Source organism: Talpa occidentalis, unplaced genomic scaffold, assembly GCF_014898055.3.
Source record: "Talpa occidentalis isolate TD23 unplaced genomic scaffold, MPIMG_talOcc4v2.1 talOcc4.11, whole genome shotgun sequence".
Taxonomy (NCBI): domain Eukaryota; kingdom Metazoa; phylum Chordata; class Mammalia; order Eulipotyphla; family Talpidae; genus Talpa; species Talpa occidentalis.
This window is the reverse complement of record NW_023601104.1, coordinates 75,199,123-75,215,827: the sequence shown is the minus strand read 5'-3', so window position 1 is coordinate 75,215,827 and position 16,705 is coordinate 75,199,123. Positions and strand designations below refer to the sequence as shown.

The 16,705-nt window shown below is 53.1% G+C and overlaps 1 protein-coding gene across 5 annotated transcripts in view; it reads left to right on the top strand.

The window, feature by feature from the left end:
- ACTN1 (actinin alpha 1) overlaps positions 1-16,263 on the top strand; it is a 92,970-nt gene extending 76,707 nt beyond the window's left edge. For 3 of the 5 annotated variants that reach the window (XM_054691229.1, XM_054691232.1, XM_054691234.1), the window contains exons 9-21: positions 210-302; positions 1,569-1,799; positions 3,662-3,809; positions 5,956-6,106; positions 6,577-6,685; positions 7,177-7,317; positions 8,327-8,509; positions 8,814-8,948; positions 9,837-10,016; positions 10,665-10,811; positions 11,682-11,762; positions 13,496-13,654; positions 15,541-16,263. In XM_054691229.1, coding sequence (XP_054547204.1) covers positions 210-302; positions 1,569-1,799; positions 3,662-3,809; positions 5,956-6,106; positions 6,577-6,685; positions 7,177-7,317; positions 8,327-8,509; positions 8,814-8,948; positions 9,837-10,016; positions 10,665-10,811; positions 11,682-11,762; positions 13,496-13,654; positions 15,541-15,699 — 1,917 coding nt within the window. In that variant the 3' untranslated portion in view covers positions 15,700-16,263. Of the gene's footprint in view, positions 1-209; positions 303-1,568; positions 1,800-3,661; positions 3,810-5,955; positions 6,107-6,576; positions 6,686-7,176; positions 7,318-8,326; positions 8,510-8,813; positions 8,949-9,836; positions 10,017-10,664; positions 10,812-11,681; positions 11,763-12,235; positions 12,302-13,495; positions 13,655-15,540 lie in introns of all 5 variants that reach the window. The other 2 variants (XM_054691237.1, XM_054691231.1) reach the window with 2 other exon arrangements.
- The last annotated feature ends 442 nt before the right edge of the window (positions 16,264-16,705 follow it).

Genomic DNA, 16,705 nt, shown 5'->3' with positions numbered 1-16,705 from the left:
GCACCTCTATCAAGACCCATGTAGGGCTGAGCCATGGTGCCCTCCATGTCTGGGAAAGAAGATGGTGAGAACGAGGTGATGTCAAAGTCTCAGAACTGCCTTCCAGCCACGTGGAGCTGCTGGGGTGGGAGGAAACTTGGTTGGCACAGGTGTGGACCAGGATTCTTGCTGTGGGGGTAGCTGACCGTGACTCTTTGTCTTGTTGCCAGGCGGAGACAGCAGCCAATCGCATCTGCAAGGTGTTGGCTGTCAACCAGGAGAATGAGCAGCTCATGGAAGACTATGAGAAGCTGGCCAGCGATGTGGGTACCCCTGGGTTCTCCTGGCCTGACTCTAGCAAGGCCCTGTCACTGCACCCTCGGAAGAAAGGGAACCCCCAGGATCTGTACCTCTTAATCTATCCCTGGGCCCAATCCTAGGCTGGATAATACACCACCCCAGCATAGTTAACCCAGGGCATTTTCGTCTCTGCTCTGGTTCTCCCTGAAAATAGAGAGGGGTTGGGGGCTAATTTCTGGGCTTTGGAGAGTTGAATTCTGGGATTTTTCTATCCCCAACAACAGTGAATCTGAGAAATCCCTTTACCACTCTGGTTCCTGCTTTTTTCACTGTTGTTCTGTGAGCTGAAACTAGGGAAGGAGAGTCTTGTCTGGTTCTGAGAAGGCTGGCCCAGGAATAAACAGTGCTGGCTCAGGCTAGCTTAGTGGCTGTACCCCTACACAGGAGAGGAGGGGACAGGACTGAGTCTGCTGTTCTACCACTGACTACATTTAAATTATGCATTCACTTCTTGAAAAGAATTCAGCCTTTTGAACAGCTCAGCCTGGCCTCTTGGTGGATCTGTCGTTCAGCATAGTAAGAACCCAAGTGCCTGGGTTTAAAGGGTCACCTTGGCAAGTGAGTAACCTTGTGGTACCGCTTCCTGCCTCTGTAACCTGGGGGACAATCTCAGCACTGAGCCCCACAGGACTCCTGTCGTTATTTGGATGAGTTCATTACAGGTGACGTAATGACCTGGCAGGTGATTAGTATATTTCATATCATCACTTCCACTCCTTGTCCATCTTCACTGCATCATCTTGGCTCAAGGAAACCACTCCAGGCTATTCCCAGCCTGTGCCCAGAAGCCAGCCTCTTCCCTTTTGAGCCAGAGACCCATATTCCAGAATCCTAAAAGGTCAGGTGGCAAGGATCTCAGGGAATAACTGTTAACTCTCTTCACAGTATAGATAAGGAAACTGAGACCCAGGCAGGCGGTAGACCTTGGGTGCTAGAACTTGGGTCTCCAGCCTCTTAATTGATCTTCACACCAGATCAAGGGCTCTTGCCCTGGCAGAGCAGGGAGGCTGGGTGATGCTGACTATGAGTTGATTTACCCTAGTGACCAGCCTTCATTCTCAAAGGGAGAACCTGGAACCTGGCCTTGAGGCTGGGAATGGCCTAGGATGGTAGTTGAGAAGTGTCAGGAGAACCACCACCCAAGCGCTCCCTGTGTGTGTGCGGCCAGTGGAAGAGAGGGTAACCTTGGCCTTCTCTCCCATCATCTTCACATCCCTCCCACCTCCCAGTTGTTGGAGTGGATCCGCCGCACCATCCCCTGGCTGGAGAACCGAGCGCCTGAGAACACCATGCACGCCATGCAGCAGAAGCTGGAGGACTTCCGTGACTACCGGCGTCTGCACAAGCCTCCCAAGGTTCAGGAGAAGTGCCAGCTGGAGATCAACTTCAACACACTACAGACCAAGCTGCGCCTCAGCAACCGGCCCGCTTTCATGCCTTCCGAGGGCAGGATGGTCTCGGTGAGCTCTTGGTCAAGTTCATATGTGGCACCAGGGCTGGGGTGGGGCAGAGACGCATTTCCATATACCTGCCCACCCTGCCCCAGAAGTCATTTCCTCCTTCCAAATCAACACTGAGGCCCAAACCCCACATTTAGCGATATGGGGGTGGCCTCCCGTCCCCAGGAAGAGCCCCCTCTCTCCTGACCATTCCAGGCCTGGGGGAAACTTGTCCTGGTAGTTCCCAGACCTCCCCAGCACCACCACCTTCCCTCCCCCTTCAAAAATATTTTTGCGGGGCCTCCCAGTGGCGCAGCGGTTGAGCGCTGGGTTGCGAAGCTGCCCGCGGCCTCTGCGGCGCCGGTTCGATCCCCGGCTGCTCCCCGGCCACCAGAGGAGGGTCCCGCATGGCGCGCAGACCTCTCCTGCCGCCCGCTGCTCCCCTCAGCAGTGTACTTCGGTCCTTCCGCCTGCTCTGCTCCCCGCTCTGGCTCTGGTGAATTCTCTCACCCTCCCGCGCTTCTGACTGTACCCAGTGCATGTATAAACAAAAACAAACAAACAAACAAATAAATAAAATAAAATAAAAAACATGCCTCTATAAAAAAAAAATATTTTTGTAGACAAAATGCTTTTGCGGTATTGCACCAAATACAGCATAATTCAAAAGCAGTAAAGATAACCATGGAATTTTGTTTAAACACTTAAAAATTTGTATTTTTAAACAAATAATAGATTTCAGGGTTAGGATATGTCAAGGTCATAAATAAGCAAAATACAAAAAATTGGAATCATAATCTTACTACCCGTTATCAACTTAAAAGATATTTTGAGAAGATTCTTTTAGTCTTAGTATTTTAACAGAATCCAAAAGCATTTTACTTAATAAACAGTTTTAACAAAATAACTTTGTAGTGTGAGCCAGCCTCCCAGGTCATTAAATACTCCTCATTTGTGTCACTTTTGTGTTATTCCTCCCTCTTTACCCTCTCCTGGGGACCTGGGGAGAAATTTTATGAACCAGAAAAAAGACACAGAAGAGATTTTAAATATCCACCAGCTAGAGCTTTTGCCTTTGGGAACCCAGAGAAGTAGAAGGCGTGGGCTTAGAAAGCAGGTGGGAGGGGTCTGCAGACAGGGTTGGAAGGAGGCAGGATCCGCTGGGAGTCTTGAGAGAGGCATTGACATTCTGGATGCAATTTGGAAAATTGCAGTCCTTTTACAGATTCCCAGGCTAAATCAGCAGCTCCTAGGTACCCGGAGCTGCTGCTCGCTGGAGGGTGTTCTATGGAATTTGAAAAAGTGCCCCCTCCTTTGGGCAGAGGGACCCTGGCCCCAGCTGTCCAAGGGGACCCTGGCAGCACCTTACATTGTTGAATTCAGCTGGGTCTCAGCCCAGCCGAGGGTCCAGTCAGTGGCTCCCTGTCTGATGGGATGGGTTTGTGCTCAGCGTTTGTCACTTGGCCTCAGACACTTGGCCAGCTCACCCTGACCAAGGTCCCACATGCCCCCAGCTATTTCCTGCAGCCCATGAGCAGACGTAGAACGGTGGGGCAGCTTGGAGACTCCCATGCCTACTTGCCTTGGTCAGTTTCCCTAGCTGGCCCTGCAGCCTCTGGGATTGGTCAGAATGCTGTTGGAAGCCAATCTCGGGCCACAGAAGGCCTTGGGCTCTTTCCCTTTGGGACTGTGTACCCATAACTCCATCGTCCCTTGTGGACTCTAACCCTACTCCTGGCCCTGGGGGCCTGGTGCTCAGGAACCCAGGGAAATACCAGTGGGGCCTGGACAGGTATGGCTGAGATGGGGCCGAAGCCCCTCCTGCAGGCATAGAGCAGCTGCGAGTCTCAGCCAGCCTGACCCTGTGCCTCCCATCCCCTCAGGACATCAACAATGCCTGGGGCTGCCTGGAGCAGGCAGAGAAGGGCTATGAGGAGTGGCTGCTGAATGAGATCCGGAGGCTGGAGCGGCTCGACCACCTGGCAGAGAAGTTCCGGCAGAAGGCCTCCATCCACGAGGCCTGGACAGATGGTGAGGCTGCCCCAGCCCAGCCCCCAGAAGCTGCCTGCTCTGAGGCTTCTCCTACCCAGCCCCAACTTTCTTGCTTTTGTCTCTTATTGGTCCTTCGACATTAGGCAAGTGCACCAGCCTTTTGGTTGTTTCAGTTCCCTCATCTGTAAAGTGGGATAACCATAGCACCAAATGATAGGTTTATGAGAGTGAGATAAATTCACAGTTACGAAGCACTGAGATGTGTTCCTGATGTAGTTCCATGCTCTGTAGGTGTTAATTATTGTTCTTGTCACCATACATGATTACTTCTTCCCTGAATCAGGTTGGGGTTCAAATCCCAACTCTGCCACTAGAACAGTGAATCTGCACCAGTGACTTAGCTTCCTGGACTCGCCTCCTGGTCTTTAAGATGAAGGTGTTGCTGTGCCCTCCTGTCTTCCCAGTGTACCTTGTAGGGCTGTAGGTTGAAATCTTGTAAGTGCACTTCATGCTTAGTTGCCTGCCTGCGCACGGGGCACCCTGGGTAGATGATCTCATGCATGATTTTCTTCCCTTGCCTTCCCTCCTTCTGATTCTGGCTTCCAGTTACAGAGAGTTAGACCCCTTGCCTTAGCATGTGTGTCTTCATTACTCCAACCTGGAGGCACTTGGGGCCCTGTCTGGTGTCTATTGGCAGCTAAGGTTAACTCTGGAGAGAGAAAATCACACCCAGAATAGTCTTTTCCCCAGAACTTGGGTAGAGACTGGAGAGGGGACCCGATGCCTGTCTTCTAGCACCATGCTGTCTGTTTCCGCTGGAGTCCCTGACACAAACCCCATTGGTGGGTGAAACTCAGTGTCCTAAGGTACCCCCACTCTGCCCCTCAGACCTCAGGCTAGAGACCTGTAGGCATGGCCGCGTCCTGTGGCCATGTGCCAGCCAATACGCTAGGTAGGGGATAGGAGTGGGCTTGGCTCACCTGGGTGGGAGGGGGTGAGTCAGTTCCCAGTTGTCAGAACACATGCTTGACTCTGTCCACAGTGACCTGAGGCTGCTGCCCACCTTCCACTGTGGATGTACAGTTATTTATCCCAACACAAATGGTGCATTGTGGAGGTGGGATGGTAGAGATTGCACCAATTCACCCACATGCTTCCATTGTGTCCACTCTGGGACCAAGGGACAGTTTACTGCAGGATACAGAGCAAGGACTGTGCCCTTCAGCTTGCTGGTGACCAGCCATAGCCTAAGAGGTGCTGGCTGTGCTTGACGGACCCAGCCTCTGGGGATAGCAGCCTAACTGTACCATACCTCCTGGTGTTACTGCCCATAGCCCTGGATTAGCTCTGTTTTCTGAGACTCTAATGAATTAATTGTGAGTGTGGGAAATCATATACCTGGAGATTTTGCAGTGAGACCATTGGTAAGCTACAAACCAGGCCAGGGGGCTTGAATGGCCACAGCAGGGCATACACAGTGGATTCATCTGTAATTTTCCCCCCAAATTTGTGTCATTCTGACCTAGAAGAGTAGAGGGAAGGGAAGAAATGCCACACTGGGTGTAGCCTGGGGCCTGGCAGCTCAGCCTTCTTTACTGAGAGCGACTGGGTGTCATGGCTGGCACAAGCACAGGGTGACCTTGGGAGAAGCCGGGCCAGGGGCATGAGAGAAGCCCTGTCTACTCAGTGGCCTCCCAGTGCACTCGCTGAGCATCATCTATCATCCATCCCAGAGTATAAGCCCCGCCCCCAAAGAGAGTGAGTGGAGACCTGATGGAGACAGGGCGCTGACCTCTGATGGGCTGTGTGCAGAGGAGAGAGTCCCAGCAGGGCTGGGGGCCAGCCACAGCAACGCAATTCTCTAAAGAGGGGGTACCCCTGAACTGCTCAGCTTGTTTCTGGCTTGTATGCCTCCGGGCAGAGCCCCCATGGCCCTGCACAGCTTTCCTGTATCACTATCCTGATGCCCCGTGTCAGGTTCCGTGGTGAGTAGTGACTCCAGGCCCATCCCCCAGGGGGTGCTCTGGCCGTGCATCTCACATGACAGATAATAGATAATCATGGACAGCTCCTTGGGATGTACCCCTGGAAATGGAGCTCCTGATGTCCTGAGACCCAAGTGGTCAGGGTCAGGAAGATGCTCCCCCAACTTCTCTTCAACCTGGTACCTCTGTCTCTGAACCAGGCAAAGAAGCCATGCTGCGACAGAAGGACTACGAGACAGCCACCCTCTCGGAGATCAAGGCCCTGCTCAAGAAGCATGAGGCCTTCGAGAGCGACCTGGCCGCCCACCAGGACCGCGTGGAGCAGATCGCTGCCATTGCGCAAGAGCTCAAGTAGGCGCAGCCCTGGCTGGGGGCTGAGGGCGTGGCCCTGGAAAACGAGGGGGCGGAGACAGCGGTTCCTGGGTGGGAAGATTGTCCCTCTAGGTGGGAACAAACCTGTGACCCTTTCAGTCACAGGCCTTTGGTCCTAAGCTGTAACTGGCATGGGCCAGAGCATCTCCCATCTTGGCTTGAAGTTCTTTAGAGTTGACCTCAGTGCCTCCCTGCTGTTGGGCATCAGGGTCCACACTGACATCACCCCCAGGTGTGGTTGGGGCAGGGCCCTTGGACAGGAGGTCTGGCCTTCTTTGATCTCTGAGTGGTCTCCTGACAGCTGAGGAGGTGAGGGGTGAGAGGGGCGCCTGGAAGAGCATTGTGAATGGCACACACCTTCTAACACCCTACACCCCGGCCCCCGAGAGAGGAGAGCAGAACGTGGAGGTCCCCCGCTCACCTGGTTCTTCCTGTCTCTTCCCTCCCAGTGAGCTGGACTATTACGACTCACCTAGTGTCAATGCCCGGTGCCAAAAAATCTGTGACCAGTGGGACAATCTGGGGGCGCTTACACAGAAGCGGAGGGAAGCTCTGGAGGTGAGGGCCTGCAGGGGGAGGGAAATCTGCCCCCAGCCACTCTGTGTGGCCCTTCCTGCTTCTTGACTTGCTTGGCTTTGGGCCAAAGCACTCTCTGGGTTCCCCAGAACTCCCCGAGCCCTAGCCTGACTGTGGAAGTTGTGTTGGTACTGGATTTGGGCTTTGCCCTGGTGGGAATCCCTTTTCTCTTGTTCTAACCATGTCTCATCCTCCTGGATTGGTGCACTTAACAGCCCCAGACATTTGAGAGCTTTCCTATGAACTAGACTCTGGGGCCAGGCCAGGGGATTCCAGTATGGGGTGGCCCATTTACCCCACATTAGAACCAGTGTACCAGAGAGAGCCTGTTCTTTGGGGCTGAGTGGTTGGATGCGACCAGACCTGAACCCCTTGGTGCTTGTCGGGAGGATCTTGGAGAGACTGGTGGGAGGTGGGATTCTGGATACCACTCTGCTCAACACCTTTCCACCCAATCCATCTGGCACTCTCAGCGGACAGAAAAACTGCTGGAGACCATTGACCAGCTGTATCTGGAGTACGCCAAGCGGGCTGCGCCCTTCAACAACTGGATGGAGGGGGCCATGGAGGATCTGCAGGACACCTTCATCGTGCACACCATCGAGGAGATCCAGGTGTAGTGCAGCCCCTACCCCAGAGCCTGCCACCCCCAGCCATCCCCTGCCCGCTCTTTGAAATCACTGCTGTCGGATGACCCTGTTGGGGAGGACACAGGGCTGGCACCGCGAGAGTTTTGTAGATTCAAATTCTGCATTTTATTTAAAATGGTCATATATGTATATGTTTAAATCATGAAAATATCTGATAAGTCGCCCTCCTTGCCTTAGCCGCCCCCATTCCTAGTTTCCTCCCAAAGGTAAGTAATATGATCAACCACGCAGCCTTTCAAGATGCAAGAAAATAGGGTTTTTTTAAGGATATATTTTATTTATTTAACCATACAAGAATTGGGATATAGGCTAGAGGTGCGGGGTGGTGGGGGGTGAGAGGATTCACAGGCAGAGTGGGGAGCAGAACAGGCGGATCTCCTGAAATACACTGCTGAGGGGAGCAGCTGGCAAGAGATCTGCTGCACCATGTGGGTTAGCTCCCTGGCCGGGGATCAGACTCCTGCAGTGGCTGCTGATAGCTTCATAGTGCTGAGACTTAACCCCTTGCACCACCAGGGAGGCCCAGATATGTTTATTAACCTGTTTTTCCCTATACCCCCCCCTTTTTTTACACCATATCCTGAACCTTATTTTTAATTTAGAAATTATTTTGGAGCTCTTTTCCTATCAATAAGCAGCTTCCTTGGGCTTTTATACACCGGCAGAGTATGACATACAAAAGGTTTTGCAAAGTGTTATGGAAACCTGGGTTGGGGAAGGACACTTGGGGGCACCTCTTGTTCTTGATCTGACTGTTGGACAATGAATACCCTGGTGGGGTGAGGGGTGATTCTGCTGACTTTAGCAGCCCCAAGCATGAAGCTATTGCTTAAATGGCAGCTTTCATCTTCCTGTGACCAGCCCCGCCATGCTGGTTCTCAGTCCTTGGTTGATGCCTGGGGTCTCCTACCTGGTGTGGGGCCGGGCCTCCACTGACCATCCCAGTCACTTCTGCCTCCACATCTCTGTCCAGGGATTGACCACAGCCCATGAGCAGTTCAAGGCCACCCTTCCTGATGCTGACAAGGAGCGTCTGGCCATCCTGGGCATCCACAATGAAGTGTCCAAGATTGTCCAGACCTACCACGTCAATATGGCGGGCACCAACCCCTACACCACCATCACGCCTCAGGAAATCAATGGCAAATGGGACCATGTGAGTCCAAGGGCTGGGTGGGGCATTGGCTGAGCCATTGTAAGTTTCATGAGGGATTTTTCATCTTTCTTTGGAGCCAATTTTCCTTGTTTATTGATTCTTTTTTTTTTTTTTCTTCATTGTCATACAATAAGCACTCCTCTGTCAAGTTAACTAATCACTGAATTTCTGGAACAGACCAAGATCTTTATTCCTGTTCCATTACTGACTGGTCCCTTCCTTTCATGAGCCCTCCATTCCCCATCTGAAATAGGGGGCCAATGGCTGGCCCATCTCCTATGTTCCCTGACTGTTTCTGCTTCAGGTGCGACAGCTGGTGCCACGGAGGGACCAGGCACTGACAGAGGAGCACACCCGCCAGCAGCACAACGAGAGGCTACGCAAGCAGTTTGGGGCCCAGGCCAATGTCATTGGACCCTGGATCCAGACCAAGATGGAGGTTGGTCCAGTCGTAGGAGGCAGGGAGAGGGCTTCTACCCTTCCTGGTGCCCTCCTAGTCAGTAGCTCACAAGGACTGTGGGTCTGCTGCCTAGAGTGTGGCACCTGTTCAGGCAAAGCATGTGGTTGGTCCCAGTACCTGGTTTGGGAGCAAGGACCCATACACGGACACCGCTGAAGAGTATCAGGGCAAAGTTCCACAGGAGAGGCAGCACCTGGATGGTTGACTCAGCTTAGCCTTTGGGTTTATCTCACTACTAGGCCTCGCTTCCTCCAGAACAATGAGTTTGGTCAAAGAGGAGGACCTTCCCAGAGAGAGAGCTAGACCTTGGGCAGGCATAGGGTTTTTTTTTATTGAATCTTGTGAGCCAGATTGACAGGTGTGGTAGATCAGGAAAGGGACTACTTGGGCAAGAGCCTGTTATCCGTCTGAGCTTGTTGAGGGCAGAGACCAAGTTCACCTATGCACACTGTGCATGGTAGGTACTCAGGAAATAGTGGCTGGGTTGAAACGGGTCCCCAGAAAGGGATTTCACAAACACAGTTTGTTTATTACATGGATGAAAGACAGACCATGGGATTGAGGGGGTTCAAGGCGGGCCGGCCAGGAGCATGGCCTCTGAGGAAGTAAGCCAGGGGCACTGAGGCCGTGAGGAACTTGGCTCGGTGGGCACAGAGAGAGGGTCCCTGGACTGAGTATCATGATTCCTGTGCATGGGGCACCCTGCTGCATGGCTTGCTCTGGGCTTACTATTACCCCCAAGGGGCTCTCTAACACCAGAGTGGGAACCCAGAATCATCTGAGTTTGACTGGTAACCTCGGGGCCCAGTTCTCACCCCAGGGGTGCACAGAGTGGGGTGGGCTGACAAGGGTCTCCTTCCTGAGCAGGAGATTGGGAGGATCTCCATCGAGATGCACGGGACCCTGGAGGACCAGCTCAGCCACCTGCGGCAGTATGAGAAGAGCATCGTCAACTACAAGCCAAAGATCGACCAGCTGGAGGGGGACCACCAGCTCATCCAAGAGGCGCTCATCTTTGACAACAAGCACACCAACTACACCATGGAGGTGAGTGGAGGGCGTGCCGGGCCCCAGGGCTGAACGGGGGCGTGTTCATAGTGGGATAAACACCCCTTCTGGAGTGAAGGGATGAAGAGCTCCAGGTCTTCAGTCATCAGTGCCTTCTGAACGCCACAGAGTTTGCTGAGAATGCAGGTTATAAGACCTGTCTCAAGAATTTGATTCCCTGTCTGGAACAGGGCTCAGGAATCTAAATAACCAGCACTGCAATGATTCTGGTGCTGGTGGTCTCTAAACTCTGGCTCAGGGGCCTGCTTTTGCAGTGACTTCTTGTTTTGACCATGAAGGCCTGTGTGTGTGGCTGTGGAGTTGGGTGCTCAGGAAATTGCCCCGGATTTTGTCCCTTAATCTTTACCACTACCAGTCCTATCAAATAGTGACTCAGCCCACACTGGCAGATCAGTCTCTGCTGTCCAAGCAGAGGCTACCTCCCGCCATGCTCTCCCCCTTTCTCTGGGTTCTGTGTGCTGGTAGCTCTTGCTGGCCGCCTGCCTCTGGACGGCAGCTGCGCTCACCAACGCAATGGAGTGCAGTGTTTGGCTGCTTTGGCCAGTTGACAGTCGGGAAGTGACTGTGCAGGCAGCAGGGGGCCTAGGCTGGGTCCGCTTGGCTGACAGGCCCCTTGCCCACCCCCAGCACATCCGAGTGGGCTGGGAGCAGCTCCTCACCACCATCGCCAGGACTATCAACGAGGTGGAGAACCAGATCCTGACCCGGGATGCCAAGGGCATCAGCCAGGAGCAGATGAATGAGTTCCGGGCCTCCTTCAATCACTTTGACCGGGTGAGCCCACCCCCTGCCTCTGCTTAGAGCAGCCCCACCCTGCCCCAGGACCCTGGAGGGCACTGCCCAGGGCCAGGCAACCATGCTGGGCCACCTTCCCAGGCAAGTGAGGTAGAAGGAATTGCTGTTAGTCCACCCTGACTACATTGCAAGAAACCATCCTTGGAAAAGACCTTCAACCCCTGACCCTTGCTCTCCTACCATGAGGATCAACCTCAGGAGCAAGGCTACCATAGCCTCCAGTGGAGCCCTGCTGCCACCACCCCTCAGGAGAGGAGGGGAGCTCCCTCCTACCCCCACCCCACCCTGGGCGGCCTTTGGGACACTCCTCAGGGGAGAGGGTGCCAGGGTTGTCAGTCTTGGGTTCTCGTTCCCACTCTGAGACTGACTGGGCTTTTGTGGGTTGCCCCTCCCAGTGCCCTGGGGCTTTCAGGGTGTCCACAGGGGTGGGAGCATGGGCTTAGGTGCTGCCCACCAACCCTGCCTGCTTCATTGCCCTCCAGGCACCTGAGTGGGTGAAGGTCTCCTGGAAACCAGGATCAGGGCGTCGGGGCTGAAAGTGGGCTGGGGCACTTCTGGGGGAGCTTCTCACCCTCGTGCCTCACCATGCTCCCCTTTGGCCCTGCTTCCCGGATCGGGGCCCATGTGTCGGGGAGAGGGCACCTCAGGCCCCTCATCCGTGTGTCTAATCGTGTGCACTTTTATTTCCCCTCCTCCCCACCCCGTCACCCTCGCCCTCTCCATCCGCATGACTGCCCTGTGTCTCCCCACACTCACCACCCTCCCCCCGGGGCACGGCCCACCCCTCCCCTCACGGGCTCCACCTCCCTGGCACCGCATGGCTCGCTGCCTGGCGCACGGCGACCCCAGGACCACTCCGGCACGCTGGGTCCCGAGGAGTTCAAAGCCTGCCTCATCAGCTTGGGCTATGATATTGGCAACGACCCCCAGGTACTCGCCTCCTGCATGGAGCACACTCAGGGGTGGCATCCGGGGCGAGAAATAACTTGTGTTTCTCCTTTTTCTCTCCTCTCTCTGTCTGGATCTCCCTGTCCCCCCTTTCCTGTGGGCCTCGGGGCTCATCCTTCCTGCTGCCTCTGCCTGGTTGGTGTCGGGCTCCTCCTCCCGCTGCTCCGAACTCTGACCTCTGCCTCGGTCTTTCCCGGGAACCTGCTTGGGGCCCGCCTTCTTCTCTCCTCACCGCTCTGCATCCTGTGGACGGATTTTCGCATCTCCTTGCTGTCTTCCACCTCCCTGTGGACATTTCCCGGATATGTATTTGCATCTACTCCTGTGTTCCTCTTCCTGACCCCCAAACCATACATCTTCTTCTCCCCTCCGGCCACCTGCGCCCTGTCTTCCTGGCCCTGGGCCGGCCCTTCTTCCTCTGACCCCGCCTTGTTCTTGGTGCACTGCCCCCACAGAAGAAGACAGGCATGATGGACACGGATGATTTCCGCGCCTGCCTTATCTCCATGGGTTACAATATGGTAATGTAAACCCCACCCTCTGTCCAGCTGGCCGGAGAGGCCAAGTCATGGCTGTGACAAGCTGGAGGCCCTCAGGTTAGGGGCTGCCCTTCCCAGAGGGGCCTCAGGATTCAGGCCCGTGGGGAAGATGACACCCTGAAGGCCAGACCCTACGTCAGGGCCTTGTGTGTCCCGGAGGCCTGGCCTTCTCACCTTGGAATAGGTGTCTGTTTATCAGTTGGGACTTACTGTGGAGACTGGCTTTTTCACTCCCACCGTGGATGAGTAGATTGACTCAGGCTGGCAGGAAGAACTGGTAGTTTGGACAGTCTGGGTTGGAGTTGGCTCTACTTCATTTGCATGAGACAGAGGTTCTCACCTCCCATCCTGGTGATGTCTCCAGCCAGGCCTGACCCCCTCTCTGCTATGGCCCTGGCCCCCCCTAACCTGCTCAGCTGCCCAGCTAAGGCAGGTTTTCAAGCAGGGCAGGGGCCTTAGCTAGGCCACCAGGCAACTCTTGGGCCATGATGCAAAGTGCAGAACCTGCAGGCTGCCCAGGCCAAGGAGGACAAGGCATAAGCTGGGAGCAAATCCCAGCTCAGCATCATCAACTTGGGGGCCTGGACAAGGTGAGGGGAGCCCCTTGGGACTGTTGTGAGGACTGAATGAAGGAAGTTAAGTGAGTGCCATGGATACACAGACGGTGTGTCAGGGAGAGCACAGATGGTGCAGCCAGACTACCCAGGTTCAAATCCGAGGTTAACTATTCCCTGATTGTGTCATCTTGGGCAAGTCACTAAACCTCAAGTTCTCACCTGGAACCCTGATGGAAACGATAAATACCTGCCTTGTGTGGTTGTGGTGAAGGTTGAATGAGTTAAAATGGACCCTGCACTTAGAATAGTGCCTGGCACATAGTACGTGCCGCGTGGATATTCACACTTGTCATTATCTTTGACACCGATGTCATCGACATCATTATTATATTTGCTTCAGGGGGAGCCCAGGCATCTGTAGGGGGCAGGAAGCCTGAGTCGGATCCTGACCATTGGGTGTTGTGTCCCTGTCAAACCTCAGGACGGCCCAGTCAGGGGCCGCTGTGTCCTCCTTTGACAGTCACGGGCTACTGTAGGCCCCCAGGGGCTTCAGGGCTGTCGGAGAATCCCAGGAGACCATGATCAAGGGACTTACAGGCCACGGTGTTCTTCCCTCCAGGGAGAAGCAGAATTTGCCCGCATCATGAGCATTGTGGACCCCAACCGCCTGGGGGTAGTGACGTTCCAGGCCTTTATCGACTTTATGTCTCGAGAGACGGCAGACACGGATACAGCAGACCAGGTCATGGCTTCCTTCAAGATCCTGGCTGGAGACAAGGTGAGTGTGCCGTGGCCGGACAGCGTGCGGGTGCAGGCTCTGTCTAGACTCTGCCCCGAGGGGATAGCATGAGCCACCTCACTGCTCCCCCTTCCAGCCCTTCTGACCCACCTGTACCCACTCAGGTAGCATCTTGGGCTCAGCTGAGGAGTAAGGATGTGACATTGGCTGAAGGGGTCCCCCACCAAGGGCACTGCACCTCAGTGAAGGACTCCTTCATACTTGGGGTGAAATGATGGGTGGTGGAGAGTATAGGGTAGAAGGGTGATGGAGTTCAGCAGAGAACTGGGGCTTCACCATGATGCTGAGCTGGGCACAAGCAGGGGTGCAGGTGGAGAGCAGGGTGAGGGCCAGTGGCCAGCAGAAGCGAAGTTTGTCTCTTGGTTTTTTACCCTGAGCAGCTTTTAACTTTAGGTTTCCAGGTCTCCTGAGTTCCTTACAATGACTGTCTGGCAGTGAAAATAAAGGGGGAACTTCCAGGAGAGATTGGGTGGGGTGGGGAGGCCAGATTTCCTCTCTGTGAAACTCACAGGATAACCCTCATTCTATCCTTCTGTCAAAACTGAGAAGATTCAGTCACGAAAAGCCAAATCCCATGGAGGGTATCATTTCTGAAACATCTTGGTCTGTCAGGGAGTAGAGACTAAAGCCACAAGAGGTTATTAAAGGTCTGGTTTGGGTTCAAGGACACCCTCTCAGTGTCATGACTTTGGAACTAGAAAGACCCCCAGAAACCTAGTTGAAATAACTCATGCATAGAGTAGGAATGGGAGACCCAGAAGGGGCCTGAAATCCTTACTTTTGGGGTAACCTGAGGGCAGTCCGGTTCAAACCAATTCCTAGAGGACTCTGGCAGAGGATAAGCATGGAACTGGGGGCCACTTTGTGAGACCTCAAGTGAGCACTTCTGCAGCCTTAAGCTCCCAAAGTTTGTCCTTAAGCTTGTCCTATGGCCTAGCCTAAGACAGGGAGACTAAAGACCCAAACCAGGAGCTGGCAAGGGTGGGGCAAAGCCTGTGTTTTACAGCAGCGGCTCAGGAAGCTATCTACGGCTATGATGCCCAGGCCCAATGCTCACCACCATCTCCTGAAATTAAGTGGCCTCCCCAGAGCCCGTTGAGTGGGTGCTGGGTGTATGTGCCTCCAGAGTACCTGGTGGCTTTGCTCTAGCTTGTGTTTATTGCAGACTGGGTTCCTTCCAGCCCATAACTCCAGTAGGGTAACCTTGACCTAATCAGACCTTTAGCAATCTCATTAGAAGTTCAGTCTTTATGTCCCTGTAGATCATAGGTGCAGTTAGCACTCTGAAGTAGAAAACATGAGATAATTATATATATGTATATATATAATTATGTATTCTAGCATATTCTTTTTTAAAATTTATATATTTTTTAAAGGTTTTATTTACGCATTCAAGAGCTGGGGTGTAGGCCAGAGGTGTGGGGGGTGAGAGGATTCCCCAGAGACAGAGTGGGGAACAGAACAGGCAGATCTACTGAAATACACTGTTAAGGGGAGCAGTGGCAAGACAGGAGAGGTCTGCTGTACTATGTGGGTAGCAGCTCCCTGGCCGAGGATCGAACTTGTGCTGCAGTGTCTGCTGATAGCTTCATAGTGCTGAGACTTAACCCCTTGCACCACCAGGGAGGCCCCTCTATTCTATCATATTGTACATGAAAAAATGTCTTAAAATCTTTATATATAACCTTATATATATGACACATAGATATGTAATATGCATATGTATATGTCTTTATACATATATGTGTGTGTGTCTATCAAGAAGTTGTAGAGAGGACCAAAGTGGGGACCAGATGGCCCCCTAACTTTGCAAGTAGGTTTCAAGGCTACCGAGCTTGACCGCCCGACCCGCTCTCTCCCTGCAGAACTACATCACAGTGGACGAGCTGCGCCGTGAGCTGCCGCCCGACCAGGCCGAGTACTGCATCGCCCGAATGGCCCCTTACACCGGCCCCGACGCCATCCCCGGTGCTCTGGACTACATGTCCTTCTCCACGGCGCTGTACGGCGAGAGCGACCTCTAACCTGCCCCCAGCCCCGCGCCCTGGCCCCCAGTACGCCATGCGAGCCCTGCCCTGCGCCTCTGCTGCCCCCATTCTCCTGCCTGGGCCTGGTGTCCATGCTCAGCTGAAACCTGGTAAGCTGGGACCCACATGGCAATCGAGCCTCCCTGCCCGCAAAGTGACAGTTTACAAAATTATTTTCTGCAAAAAAGAAAAAAAAAGTTATGTTAAAAAAAGTAAAAAAAAAACACAAAAAACAAAAACCACATATTTTATTATAGAAAAAGTATTTTTTTCTCCACCAGACTTAAATGGAAAAGAGGAAAAATTAACTATTTGCACCGAAATGTTTTGTTTTGTTGTGACATAGGAAAATAACCAAGCACAATGTTATATCCCATCCTTTTTATCCATTTTTTTCTATCTGTTCCATCTGCTGTATTCATTTCTCCAATCTCATGTCCACCTTGATGTGGGGATGGGGCGTGGGTCGGGGTGATCTGTCAAAAGGCACATTGGTGCATGTGTGTTTGCTAGCTCACTTGTCCATGAAGATATTTTATGATATTAAAGAAAATCTTTTGAAATGACTGTTTTTTAAGGAAGAGAATTTATGTGGCTTTTCTTCTTATTTTTAAGTCTGGAGGTGATTAGCCTCTTTCTCAGTGCATACTTTTTTTTTTTTTTTTTTAATATTGCCTATTAAAAATGGTTAGGACAGAACTGGGTGTGGACGACTTCTCTGGCTCGGCACAGACTATATTGAAGCAGCAACGCCCCCACGACTACTTTTGGTTCCTTGCAGGGTGCCCTACCTCCCACCCTTAGGTTTTTGGCCCTGATGCATTCCACCTCTTACCCTTCAGTTTCTTCATTTTCTAAAGCTAAAGGTGGTTTCCTCACAAGGCTGCTATGAGTTGCAAGCAAGGCTGGATGTGTAAGATTCCTTGATGATCAGCCCCACCTCCCTTAGTGGCCCACAGAGCCGAATAGCTGTGACATCTACCTGCCCCCCATTCCTTGTGTT